At 41.3% G+C, this 15,313-nt stretch overlaps 1 protein-coding gene across 6 annotated transcripts in view; it reads right to left on the bottom strand.

The window, feature by feature from the left end:
• Window positions 1-15,313, bottom strand: part of satb1b (SATB homeobox 1b) — a 98,401-nt gene that overhangs the window by 47,982 nt on the left and 35,106 nt on the right. For 5 of the 6 annotated variants that reach the window (XM_088999639.1, XM_088999640.1, XM_088999636.1 and 2 more), the window contains 3 exons: window positions 9,297-9,473; window positions 8,478-8,604; window positions 5,965-6,088 (listed from right to left, as the gene is read on the bottom strand). In XM_088999639.1, the coding sequence (XP_088855765.1) occupies window positions 5,965-6,088; window positions 8,478-8,604; window positions 9,297-9,473 (428 nt within the window). The remainder of the gene's footprint in view (window positions 1-5,964; window positions 6,089-8,477; window positions 8,605-9,296; window positions 9,474-15,313) is intronic. The other variant, XM_088999641.1, reaches the window with a different exon arrangement.

Here is a 15,313-nt window from a genome sequence, read left to right as displayed (position 1 = left end):
AACAGCAGGCCAAATCTAACTGGATAGTGACTCTTTGAAATTTTGCACAACCCTGTGGAATAGCATCCCGTTATAATCATTGTAGCTCCAGCTCTGTTCTCACTTGAACCACTCTCTTCTTAATACCTTGCACATTGTATCACAATTATTCCTGAGAGCTACACTTAGATTTCGGAATTAGATTATATAAAATTACATTACATTACATTACATTACATTACATTACAATAGATCACATTAGATTCGATTAGCCTATATTAGTGTTCTCCATACTTATTTGTCATGTCTTTTTATGATGATACTAGTGCAGCGTGTTACCGGAGACAAATTCATTATACTTGGACAATAAAGATGATTCTGAATCTGATTCTGATCTGATTCGTTGAATAATGCCGATTGTCTGCTATTTTTCTGAAATCGAAAACAGATTTTTGTTGCGTTTTCTTCAGTGAATCCTTGCATTCACTACATTTTCGTTCGGTGATTTAATGCGCTGATAACCATCTGCAGTCCTACAATGTATGCAAGCGGTTTGGAGCATATGTTCAATCAGCGTATAGCTAGTGACACCTGGGGGAGGGGTGGTGGCCAATTAGCGTCGTCTGGGCGGGTGTGTGTGGGGGGGGGTATTCGGAGGACATTTTGTTCTCAAAATTGGAGGCGAGCAGGATGAGGCACATTCGGACATGCGGCGTATTACAAAGCCGCCTTTTGTGGCTGCGCTGAAAAGCCTTCATTCAATTTGAGTTGAGTTGAGTGGAGGGTTAGCAAGGCAAAGTCTTGCTTCTTTCTAATGGCTCATACATTAATGCATGATGGCCTTCTTTACTTTGTCCTATTGGATTTTTGCCCTTTTTATCTTCACTTTTAATGTCGTGAATCGTACTGCCTCCTACGCTACCTGGCTTAGCCTCGCCGAATTCCCTCCCAGCCAGCCGAACATATTTTATTTACAGTGTATCTGGGTTTAGGCACCCTCACTCTCTATGATTTTCTGTCGAAAACCCCCACCCGCCCAAAGCTTTTCCAAGGCTGGCTCGCCCTCGCCGCCATCTTTGACACAGATGTTCTAATAAACGCTGCTCATTAATCAGTCCTCTCCCTCAATACATCACGCCGGCTCTCTCACAGGGGGCCCGGCCTCGTGATTGTTTGTGCGATACACAAAACAACAACAACACCAACAACACAGACACACACAACACAACAGGTCCTTTTGATGGCACTTTGATGCCATTGGGAAGGCTTTGTTAGAACGTATCAACAGGTAACATGGTACAGCACCGGTGTGTGGGGTAAATAATGTGTGTGTGGGATTTGGTGGTTGCCATCTGCAGCTTTACTGAGTTTATCAGCATGACCAGGAAGTGGCACTGGGCGACTATCGGGCTGTAACATCTACTCTATTCCCATCGAGGGAAACAGGAAGTGTGTGTGTATCACTCACACACACACACACACACACACACACACACGCACACACGCACACACACACGCACACGCACACACACACACACACACACACACACACACACACACACACACACACACACACACACACACACACACACACACACACACACGCGCAGAGGCAGATTAACACACTTATATCATCAGACACACACATTCCTGTTTGGGCTGGGAGCAAAACTACATTTGCAACCCCGCCAACGACACAGCTAAATTATGACATCCACCTTAACCAGGGTGACCTCCAAAACCTGCTCCCCACAACACACACACAGGGACACACACACACACACACACACACACACACACACACACACACACACGCACACACACACACACACACACACACACACACACACACAAAGATGGCATTTTGATGACTCTTTGCAGCTGGCGCATCGGTGTGTGTCCAGAGATCGGGGAGTTTGTGGCTCGTTTGTTGCCATAGTTGCTGTCCAAGTGGGCAAAGGAGGGCTGCCAAGCATGGTACCAACCAACCACAGCGCTAAACTGTGATTGGCTGATTTGAGCGAGAGGGATTAGCACAATTAAGCCTTCAATGCAGCAGTCGTGTCTAAACACGTACATTCCATTCGTGGACATGACACCTATGACCATACTCCCTGTGTGGATACCAATATAAATACTGAAACTACCATATTTTCCATATATAAGGCACAGCGGACTATAAGGTTCACCTTCAATGAATGAAAAATGTTTTCCAAATACAGTGATACCTCAGTTTCTAACTTAATTGGTTCCCAGAAAGTGTGTGTAAGGTGAAAAGTATCTCTTCTACAATTTCCCACAGGAAATCATTAAAATGAGAATAATTCGTTCCGAGGTCCCCGTAAAACATAATTTTCTACTAAATAAGCCTTTAAACTACACAAAATATACCTCATTTTATTTATAATAAATGTGCTATTGTATTGTAATTAAAGAAATAAACTGTACTATATACCAAAGTTGTTTATTTGCCTTTGTGATGGAATGGTGGGGGTGGAGGTGCAGCAAGTTCTTTGTCATATGATTCTGGTATGATTCTTTGATAAAGTGTTTTCAGAGACTGAAAGCCTTTAATAGCCCAACAATGGGTAAATTTCCTGCTTGGAATTTCATACATTGAGTTTAGTGCATGAGTATATTTTCTAAATCCTTTGTCATCCACAATTGAAAATGGCTGAAAAACACTTGCTATCATTTTACCCAGTTCCTCATCAATTGTGTTCTGTTTACTTGGGTTGGTAGCTTTTTGCATAAAGGTTTTTTTGCAGGTTATTTGTGGAGCCTGATTGATGGGATATTTTAACCTTGCAGTCTACACTCTGCCTTTGAACTATCAATACAGTTGAAACGAGTCCAAATTTCACTGTGTTTTCTCTGAATTTTCTCAGCTTTTCACTTTCGTTTTTTTTCCTTGTAGTGCTATCAAGCTCTATTGTCTCCCTTTCTTGTTTCATGTGCGACTCAGAGTGTGCTTGTGTCTCTTGCCCCTCCTCCTTCTCCTCACTGCTGCATGTGTCTATTTCTCCCCTCCCTCTTCTACCACCGATCTCGACCAATCACGGGCGGCTTTAATCGAAGACGGGGCGGGGAATAGACAACAAAAAAAAGTCGGCTGCCATTTCCGGCTCTTCGTTCACTTCAGAGATCCCGCTCCAAGAACCGGCTTGTTCGTGAACGACACATAACTACTTGTAGCACTCCGTGTGTATCCCAAAAACTCGTTTGTATGCCAAGATTATATTCTCGCGAATTTAATGTTCGTAAAGCGAAACGTTTGTTAGCTCAAGCGTTCGTAAGCCACGGTATCACTGTATAATATGTAAATATATAAAACTTTACCAAATATAAGGCACACCACATTATAAGGAACTACAGTAGAGGCTGGGGTTCCTCACTACTTTTTCTACAGGGGGAAATGGAGTCGGTGGCTGCTGACAGTAGTTATGGCTGAATATTAATTCACATCAGGTGTACCTGTGTTTTAGGCACAGGGTAATTTTTGGAAGAAAATCAAGGCTTTTGGGCGCCCCTTATACACCGGACAATACAATAAATAAAAACCGAGTGGAGTGGAATTTTTTTTAATCGCGGTATGCGTCATAAGGATAAAATAAACATGTCATTTTGGATAGTAAATGATTATTCCCCACTTGCACAGTAAGTCAGGGGTAACGGATGATGGGCCCAAAAAAATATATTGGTTCAAATCGTACCCTACCGAGATGACAGATGGCAAAAGCACGGAGATGTACGAAGCATTGTTTGCGATGAAGATGCGAAATGGAAACTAACTCGCAAGTTGCTTCGGTGCCAAGCAACACACAAGCTGTTCCCTCGGAATAATACAATACAAATAGGAACGTGACATTGTGTTTTTATGTACCGTACTTGGTTCATCCCAATCGAGTGATGACGACGCTGCTTTTATTGTTAAATATCACCCCCAAACAAAATAGAAAACACAATGCAATAATTAAATATGTTTTCATTCGTCACTTTGATTCTGAGTTGAGAGAAGATCTATTTGAATGCTTTCCAACAAGTTACTGCCGTTTGAGTGTTCATTTCTTGGGATCCTCAAATACTAAATGGAATCAAGAAGAATGATCCCTCACAGCCAGTATCACTTTGCGACAGAACAAGTAAACAAGTAAAAAGGTCAAGAAGCCATGAAGGAAGACACAAAAACAGACGTTTTGTGATTATTTCCGCAGGTCCTTCAAATATGGAGAATCACCCACAGAAAGCCAGTTGAAATTGACAACATCAAACGTTATTTATCATGTAAAGATCTACCAAAAACCTCTGCTGTTGCATATAAGCAAACCATAGCAACCAAAAAATAACTAAAAAACCTTCATAACTCATCCCCACAAGTTTGGATTGACCATTGATCACTAAAATGAACAAAAGGCTAAAATATGCTCTAGTCTAAACAGATACAGAGTCTATACAGAAACAGCTCCCAAGTCAACAAATATCACAATAATAGACATATTGTTATAATCATAAAAAGAAGAGTTGAAGAGATCTTCTTTTGCACACACGAGAGAACAGAGGCATGCTTCAATTTAATTTGAAATTGTTTTGAATGTGTTGATAATAATAAAATGTGCGCGTGTGTGTGTGTGTGTGTGTGTGTGTGTGTGTGTGTGTGTGTGTGTGTGTGTGTGTTCGCCAGCGTGTACGTGTACGTGTGCGTGTGCATGTGCACTCTCTTCTGAGCCTTCTTCACATATGGATAGTAAACAGGGTGATTACCAGACTGGGCTGGGCTCCGCCTGAACGCCACCCAGGGACTCTTTACATGATCAGCGCACTGCTCTTGGCCACGGCTAAACACACAAGTACATCGCCGCAATGCAAAAATATGAACACACACACACGCACACGCGCACACACACACACACACACACACACACACACACACACACACACACACACACACACACACACACACACACACACACACACACACACACACACACACACACACACACACACGCTCCACGAGAGGCTCTCTCGGTGACCGTACGCTAGCCTAAAAGGAGATCCGGTTGCACATACACCGACAATATGCAACACAATGAAATACCGTTTGGACTCACATATTGCGCATATGCATTGCACAAACTTAGCCTGGCTGCACGAACACACACGCACGCACACACACACACACACACACACACACACACACACACACACACACACACACACACACACACACACACACACACACACACACACACACACACACACACACACACACACACACACACGCACACACAAACACACACACGCAAAGATATATGGCCATTTCATTGCACTCCAGAGCTGCCACGGTGATATAGTGACTAGTGTGCCTGTTAGCAGGATATACGCATACTCAACACACATACTGTAAGTGTATGACGCAAGCAGATTATTATAAAGTGCACCTTCAATGAATGACATTTTTTTTAAACTTTGTTCTATAAATAAGGCGCACGGGGTATAAGGCGCATGGTCAGCTTTTGAAAAAAAATTAAGGCTTTTGGGTGCGCCTTATACATCGGAAAATTCAGTATGTCCTATTGTTGAGAAAAATTATTGATGATCTTCCTGCGTTCAAAAAGATTTAAAGGTGCATTATTGGAATCGACTTTGATGGATGGACATAAGTATTTCTTTTGAGTCAATTGAAGGGTTTGTGACTTTACAAATTCCTACTAGACCAGCAAATACTGTACATCTTATAACATCAGAGGAATAGCAATCGGTTGAGTTTTCATTGTTGGGAGAAGAAAAAAAAGATGTTAGAAACATGCTTTCATTAGATAGGAGAGCTTATATAACAGATCAAACTCGAGGCATTTGATAATATTGGAATAGTAAGTCACGGATAACGTGTCTGTGTTTTTGTGTATCATAGCCGGGCTTTTTTTGTGGTGTTGAGAATTTGTATTTTTTTTAAGGGGAAGTAATAAGCAGACTGGGCTTCAGCACCTGTGATAAGGGGCATTCTTTAGCCAGAGAGCTCTGATTCATGTCTTTGAGTAACTCCTTGAGGGCGTTTCTTACTGTAGAGTGGCTCCATTGCTCTGGTGGCAGGTCCTCCAGCTTAGGACAACTGCGGAGAGAAGAAAAAAAAGAGAGGGAGCGAGAGAGAAAGGGAGGTGGGAAAAGGAGGAGGGAGGGCAATTGAGAACAAGAAGATGGGAATAATGAGAAACAATTCAGATGGAGAGCAGGCAGATAGCACGGATAGCACCGATGCTATCTGGAATTAAATTATAGGTGCAGCAATTCAATGTCCGACATGATTTAATCTTCATTAAAAATGTGCAGGGACAATTCTCCGATATGTGGGATAATCACGGCCATCTTTGAAACCTGCGAAATAACAGTAACGTCACATGACGCTCCGATTAAGGCAACAGTAGTTCGCCGGAACATGCCGGGTGAACCGATGCACCGTTTTTTATGTAAATTGGTGGTCACGGTGTCGTTGGAACACCCAACTGTACTCAAGAGGCAAGTAGGCGGATTGTTTTGGGGGTTTAGGGCCTCAGCTTTTCTCCGCCAAACATATTGCTAGGCATTGTTTGCCAACAGGTCAATTTTTTTGTTCATCTGATCATAAAACTTTACTCCATTAGATTTTGTCATTGTATATGTAATAAGTAGGAAATTTGATGGTGGAGCTAGCGGCTTTCCTTCTTTTACACGAGCCTCTCAGTCCATGGCGCTGCAAAACACACTTCACTGTGGATTCAAATTCTTAGCAGATCTGCTTTTTGGTGGTTCTCGGTTGAGTCTTTGACCTGCTGAGCAATGTTGGCTCAGGAAGCAGGTGATTGACAGTTTGTATTCCCGACCTGGTCGTGGCAGTGTCAACGCAGTACCATGAACTTTATACTTAGAAACAAGTGTTTGCACTTTTTGGCTCTTGGGATATGCGGTTACTTGGAAATAAGTCCAAGTGACTTGACGCAATTTTGTAAGTCACCAAAAATACTCACTGATGTTGTTCTACGTATATTTTTGTGCATGTTGCGTAGAGAATAAGATAACCAGCCTGATTTTAAATATCATATATGTATTGGATTGGATTGGATTTGCCTTTATTAGTCTCACAGTGGAGAAATTTACATTTCACAGCAGCAAAGTGATGAAAGGAAAATATATATCAGAACAATCAGGAGAGGGGAGAGAGAGAGAGAGAATATGAACGCAAAGGAGTGAGGGGGGAAGAGAATATATATATATATATATATATATATATATATATATATATATATATATATATATATATATATATATATATATATACAGTAAAGTTATATCGATATTCTCGGGAGTCCGAAAAAATATCATGTAATTTTCTCCTTGCGTTCATAGAAATAGTATCGTAATAAGCGGTACTATCGATATAACCGATATCGATACAACCGATATCGATATAACGAGACTTTACTGATATATATATATATATATATATATATATATATATATATATATATATATATATATATATATATATACCATTTCAGTTTCAAGAGTGTATATGACAAGTCATGTGCAGTTTATTCCAAACAGGATATAGCATCAGTGTCAGACGGAGCTGTGAAGAAGCAGCAGCACCACCTCCTTTTTCTCTTTCCCTCCCTCCTCCCTCCATCCTTTCAGTTTTCCTGCTGCAAGCGCCCCTCCAAGACAGACAGATTTCATTTGGTGCATCAAGCAGATGCATCTGGAGATTACTCCCTCCCTCCCTCGCGCTCACTCTCTCTCTTTCTCTCTCGCTCTCTTCCCCCCTCACTCCTTTGCGTTCATATTCTCTCTCTCTCTCCCCTCTCCTGATTGTTCTGATTAGTTAATTACTTTATACAACACATCTGCTGGATTGATGCATGAATTATACATCAGCTGCATGTGGCCGCCGCTATTATTTTGTCTTACTTCTACCATCTCGTCGTGCTTTGCCAAAACATCTACTACATGACTGCAGTCGTCAGGTGAGGGACGGGGGATGGAAGAACTGGGGATGGAAGAACTGGGGTTTGAGATAATGGAGAAAATAACAACAAGGTGCAGGAAATGTACACACAAAGTAGACTAGGGAGTGAGGAGAAAAACTACACCAATTCGGAATTAGTTATTGGGATGGCTGAGGGTTAAGGGGAGTCAAATTTAAGACACCTCCTCCAGCGAGTATGACTGCAAGGAGAGAAATGTCAATTTGTTTGGATCGACGGTAATTCCCACACTATATTGCAGTTCACCTACTGCGGCGCCGCAATATTGAGAAAATATCGTGGAATGAATTCACATGCGCGCGCACACACACACACACACACACACACACACACACACGCACACACACGCACACACACACGCACACACACACACTTTTTAAAAAAAAATAGCTCGCTACCCTCTCCACTTCCGTTTCCCCTCCAATTTCATTTCTAGAAATGTGCTGCGGAATACCCATCACGTATGTGCGTAGGCCTAACCTGTGCAGCTGGATCTTGAGCGTGACCACGTGGTAAACATCATGCAGCATGTCGGCCACCGTGGCATCGGGTGCGTCCGTCACGTATGACAGGGGGATGGGGTTCCACTTTCCCACCTGAATCATACCTGGTAGAAAATGTATGCAAAAGTGATGAGAGTTGGTTTATTGTTACACTTCTGGTGAACTTGTTCTGACACTTGCATGCCAGTAACACATGTCTTTTATGAGATTATGTTCTATTTTTAAATATATTTCTAGATTTTCTTTGCTTGGAGAATGGCAATTTCACCCACTACATAGTGCGAAGGAAGTGTTTGCGTAATCAAATTTAATATAAAAAATTGCATTACAGTAATTCAAGCCAACCAAATACATTTCATCACACTTTTTTGACGATTGAAGATTTTTCAAACTTTTTTTCAATTATGGGGAGATATCAAACATAGCCATTATGGTTTGTTTGAAAATTCTAAATTAATTACAAATGTGTAATACAAAAAAGTGTATACCCGAATTAAATTTCCTATGGTAAAAAAAAACATTAATCACAACATTCCGTAAACAGACCTTAATTTGGGAGTTCCCAAATAAAGGAATATGTAGTTATCAGAATCAGAAAATCAGAAAACCTTTATTCGTCCCACAATGGGGAATTTTGCAATTATCCCATTTTCCTAGATTTTTTTTCTCACAAATAAAGGCATTACTGTATGCGGAGTATCAGTGATTATTGTGTTTTGCTGTCTCAAGTGCGGCATTCATTGAGTAGGATTAGTGCAACAAAATGGAGAGGATCAAGAGGCTCGCGACTGCATACCTTTGGCCTGAGCGGCTGAGCTGTGCGAGTAACCTAGCGAGAGCAGCGCCATCTCGATCAGCTGATTGAAAAGCATGTCCTTGCGCACCAGCACGAACTCGGCGTGCTCCTCCTTGCTGTCAAAATCCATCAGATTCTCATAGTGCTCCACCACGCAGAACACTGGCAGCATGTTACCTGCCAGACACACACACGCAGAAAACCTTCTTTTAGTGATTGTCATCTAAGCACAAAGGTCGTGTGAAGATCATTAAAAAACTTTTCTTTCTTTTTTTATGAGTCAATTTTCATCTTGACCCGTGGCCAATTTGTCTTGTCGCCAAAGTGAGGTATCAAACACTTTGGCAGGGGGAAAGAATTGCACAGTAATACACGCTGAGGCTCGTTTAAAGATGTGATTTTAGTTTCCGTTTGATTCCTTTCTTCTGTGTAAAACTGTAACAGGAATGTGCTTGGACAAACATCTAGGGACATCAGGATGGTAAAAAAGTGGGAATAATGTTTTTTTTCTTCAATGATGTTTTGATCTTTTCAAACTTTGATAGGGACGGTCAGTCAGAGCGACATGCCCAGATTAGTGTTTAAAAATACATTTTGGGTTACGGGTTTGCTCGTTGAAAAGGGCTTTTCCCGTATCCCTACACAGCATCATGAAGACCATGACAGAGTTCTTTGCTCGATATCGGACAACATTGGATGACCTGACCAAACCATTTTTAACCAGTGACGTGCAGTCAGGGGAGGCAGGTGAGGCACTGCCTCACCTGTCATCATGGAAACCTGTCATGGAAATATCTAATGAAAAAATAAATTAAACAGTTATATGTATTTAGTGATTTGTACTTTGAAGTCCATTTAACTTCACCGTTTTTGGATTTTTTTCAAAATCGCGGAATTTTCACATTTACCGTTCAAATACTAAGTCGAGACGAGCGGTGAGGCAGCAGCCGGCTGAGCCTCACCATGGATTGCGCAATCACTATGTTAACTGTGCTGGCTTGCTCTGCAGTGAGACCGCATTGCTGTCCTTCTGCATATCGCTATTAAAGCGTTCAAAAACGTTTAGTATATGAACTAAATTTCTACACATTTTACTGGTGTATATAATGTAGAGTCACTGTACATTATAAACACTGTACTACAGTGTTTATTTTGTTTTATTTTTATCAAAACTCTGTGCGTAGGTGAGACACACAGTTCTCCCGCCTCATGACAGGGGGCGCTTGTGATTCCAGAGATACAGGGAGCGACTCCACGGCTGTAGAATATTAGATTTAGGGACAGCAAGCTACAGTAAACAGTTAACAAGTAAAGTGCTACCCTCCAGTCATTTTTTCGTGTTGCTTGGGCTCATTTTCAGAATGGAGGATTACATCTCTAAATTTAAAGAATTTTCTAAACTGGACTATCAATCGAAGCAGGAGATAATAATTAAAGGAAGACCAACACCGGAGCTAAAAGGTTTGCTTCAGACAACGGGACAGAATACTCGCTCTTTTCAGACGGACTGGTACACACGAAAAGGCTGCCTGTGTGGATGTCCAGCAACAAACCGCCTTTTCTGCTTTTCCTGCCTTCTGTTCTCAACTTATGACAATGTCTCGACTCAAATGGGATATTGCGACCTGAAAATTTAAAAACGGAGGCTCATCAAACATGAGCAGTCGACCGCGCACATCCAAAGTCAAATCGCGCTAAAAACATTCGGGATGTCCAGGTTGGCTTTGGATGAACAGCGAAGACTCAACATCAGAATCCACAATGCTAAGGTAAAGTAGAACCGGGAGACTTTAAAAGATCTCATCAATGCCACCTGCTTCCTTGCCAAACAACAGCTGGCATTTCGTGGAAATGATGAAATTAAAGGCTCTGCTAATTGTGGCAACTATTGGATTGGATTGGATTGGATTGGATATGCCTTTATTAGTCTCACAGTGGAGAAATTTACATTTCACAGCAGCAAAGTGCCGTATGTTGAACTATTACAGGCTTTCGCTGAGAAAGATGACAGGCTAGCGAGACATTTGGAGACATCCTCTGTATTTTCTGGCCTGTCAAACAGAATACAGAACGATTTAATTGAAGCAGTTGGTGATGTCATTAGAAATGACATTAAAAAGGAGGACCATTTGTTGCTGTAGAAGTAGATGAGATTGCCATTCTCAGCACTGAAAAGACTGAAAACATACAGTCGGAACAGGACTGATCAAGGACGACTTTCTTCACTGGCAGTGATCTCCATTGAGACAGAGAGACTTTTAAAACTGAAGAAAGATAAGGAAGGCTTCTACAAACAAGTTATCGATGCCTTTCTTCAGAAGGAGCGGCGCATGGACTTCATTTACAAGTAAAGGTGACACGATAATGTTTTTTTACATTATTTTTTTCTGTGCTACAGTTTGTATATATAAAGAATGCTGACATGACATTTTAAACAAAACACATTAACTGTTGCCAATCAAATGGTGAATAAGCTACTCTGTAGAGTTCATATGTTTGTAAATCTGACTATGATGACATGCCATAAACCTCACCGGAAGTCACTGTTTTTAACTCATTCACTGCCAGACATGTTTGTTATGTAGTTTTTTTTTGTTCTTTTGACTTCAAGACGCGAGAGTGGCTGCCTTTCCAGTAGCTCATGTATTTTGTTTTTCTACTTTCATTCCTTTCATCACTTTACTGCTGTGAAATGTAAATGTCTCCACTGCGAGACGAATAACGGCAAATCCAATCCAATCCAATGCACAAAAATGTGTCCACTCCAGTACCAGGGTTTTTGTCATTTTCACTGAAATTTCAGGACCTGCGGAATATGGAGTTTTTGGACTACATAAACATTCAGTGCAGCGTAAGAAATCTTAGACTCTCTTCTTCCATCAGAAAAAAAAGAGTTAATTCCCTTAATTATATGGATCTGGAGTAATATGAGGTCCAAGTGGGGGTGGCTGTACAAAAGACAAATGCTGCCCCCTCGTGGAAGGGAAAAAAACATTGCCAGAGGTCTGACCAGTGCTTTATCGATTGGTACCCCTCTGCAAGAACAACCACAATCCAAAATAATTTGTGAATGGCCCTCCACATTATATTTTCAATTCAAGAATAAATTCGGGAATGACAGTGAATAAGTCAATTCTGGGGCTTAGCTCGGGGCTCTATTGCAACTCATAACAATCAAAAGTGGAAAATATTTGGGGCAACCCATGATTGTTGGTTTACAGGCTACCATATTTTCCGGTGTGTAAGGCGAATAGGCGTATAAGACGCACCTCCAATGAATGGTATATTTTCAAAGTTTTTAAATATATAAGGCACATCTGAATGAACAACATCTATAAGGCACACAACATTATAAGGCGTTACAGTGGAGGCTTGGGTTACGTTTTATATATCCCAGCTTGGACAGCGCACTCCTTCATCTACAGGGGGAAATGGAGTCGATGGCTGCTGAGAGCAGTTGTGAGACCTGTTGTGCATCAATATTACTGGACATATAAGGCCAGGGTCATCTTTCGAGAAAAAAAGAAGTCTATTGGGTGTGCCTTATACAGCGGAAAATATGGTAATTCTGGTATGGTATATGGTGATTTGTCAATCTGTTTATTAGCTGGCTGGATGCTTTTCGGTTGATGAGAACAGCAGGACAAAACCATTTTGGATTATGTGGTAGGGTGAATGCTTCCTTTCAAAAAGCAAATGATAATTGGGGGAATATAGATTTTGGATATGTATGTTGTATATTTATGTTGGAAGATGACATGAGACAACAGGACTGCATGTTTTTGAATTCTAGGGCAGGACAAATTGCATTCATGAGAAACTTCAATTGTTAAAATCCTTGCTTTTTTTGTCGGAACACGCTCTGATCCTAGTCCAAATGGTGTTAAAAGTTCAAATATTTTTCTGTAAAAATATCACTACAGGTGAAAAAAAACAACCATTCCCCAGCCCACACAAGTACTTTCAACCCTGCCAAAATGTTAAGAGACCATGGCAATGTTCTAACACGATTGTCTCCTGCCTATTAAACTGACATCACGTCCTAATATTTTCCAAACCCTGGCATTCCAGAAGATGCATGCAGAATCCTGGCAAAACAATCAATCAGTCCACAGATGCCAGGGAATGTGCTGAAAAGGCTGCTTTTCCTCCTGCCTCGATTTTAATAGATAAAGATCTAACAATAAAGACTGCTGTGTAAGTTCATTTGAGAGAGGGCGAGCAGGGTGGGGGGATCAATACCGGCTTTGTTTCCCGGGTAGCCTGCAGACGGGCGGCGGTAAATATTGTTTTGGCGCTCGGACACAATGCCCGCTGTGGGTCCTCTCGCCAAGGTTTCGGAGAAGCCCTTCTGCTCTGGATGATGGAGGTGAGAAATTAGGCGCTCTCAGCTGGAGCGGTGCAACTGCAGATTTAAAGCGGCATATCCAAGGACGCCTCCCCAGGCAACAATGCTCAAACAAACCCAATTTTACATCCTAAACGGGTAAATAACAAAATAATGTGTTTACGTTTTTCTTCTAAATAATCTGAAAGGTCACGCAGTGATCTGGGAGCAAAAAAAAAATAGTATTTTGTTTTGATGAAACTCATTTGGTTCTGTTACATGGTTGGATTCATTCTATTTTCATTGGCCTCAGCTTGCCGAGGGCCGAGAAAGAAAATAAGAAAAAAAAAAATACTAGATAACAGAAGTTTCAGTGTCCACGCATTCACGCATTTTCTTTCAATGATATAATCTGGAAGCCGTTTATTTTTAAGGTAGTAAAAAACAGAAATGAGATAAAATGGCATCATAGCTTGTGGTATAAATATAAAACAGCGCTATTCAATTATTTTCCGCCTGCCCCCACCCCCGAAGGAAGAACAAATATTTTGCGCTCTCCCCCAAACTCTTTAGCGCGACTATAAATAGTATTGTTTGTCTATAAAATTGTTATAAGTACACTTCTGCGTCACATTGTACCCTTAACAACATTCATGAAAAGATAAAGAGCAAAAAAGAAACAAAGACCAACTGACAACAACCAATACGGTAACTTTATTAAAAAAATGTGCATACTGACAGATTTGAAGCGAATTAATTTCCGTAACATTAAAAGAAATACAAAATGACGCTACTATACTTTATACCAGACAAGGGAAAACTACGGCCCGCGGGCCACATATGGCCCGTTAGGCTTTTTAATCCGGCCCGCCGAACCTGTCTAAACGCTCGTAAAAACAGTGTCTGAAAATCATGACAAAAAGTTAGCAGACAACAGGGCAGACAACTTTGAAAAGTGGCCATAAAGCTGCCTGCCCCATTTTTTTCACAACTTGAAACACAATAAGACGACTAATCGCAAAAATAAAAAAAACATTGTCGCAAAGTATAACGTTTTTTTTATATACAGTAAAGTCTCGTTATATCGATATCGGTTATAGCGATAGTACCGCTTATTACGATACTATTTTCATTTCCCTTGCGCATTTCTAGTCTTTTTATGTATAATTAGTACCGTTTAGTACGATACCCGGTTATTAAGATAATCCGGTTATTACGGTGCTCCTTTTCATCCCCCGCCGGCCATTTTTGTTGTTTATATCGATATATCCGTCGCGCCATTGGTCAACTTGGTCACGTGTCTTGTTACGTGAGCCGCCATCGGTCGCGCCATTGGTCGACTTGGTCACATGAGCCGCCATCGGTCGCGCTATTGGTCGACTTGGCCGTGTGACTTTGTCACGTGACACGCCATCGGTCGCGCCATTGGTCAACTTGGTCACGTGTCTTGGTTACGTGTCACGGCATCAGTCGCGCCATTGGTCGACTTGGTCAGGTGACTTGGTTACGTGCCCAGCACCCGTGTAGCAGAGCCATTTTCATTTTCAGACGATAGCTCGTGTGTAGCAGACGAGATTGAAGTGTTTGTGTTAAAAGGTAAAAATGGGAAGCAGAAGAAGATTGATGACTTTTTTAAATTGTATACATAATACAGTAAGATGTAAGCGTTGCAGTTTCCCTGTTGTGTTAT

Source organism: Hippocampus bargibanti, linkage group LG06 (assembly GCF_051943395.1).
Source record: "Hippocampus bargibanti isolate YZ-2025 linkage group LG06, ASM5194339v1, whole genome shotgun sequence".
NCBI classification, from domain to species: domain Eukaryota; kingdom Metazoa; phylum Chordata; class Actinopteri; order Syngnathiformes; family Syngnathidae; genus Hippocampus; species Hippocampus bargibanti.
Note: the sequence above shows the minus strand (reverse complement) of the source record. Positions and strands in the feature narration are given on the sequence as shown.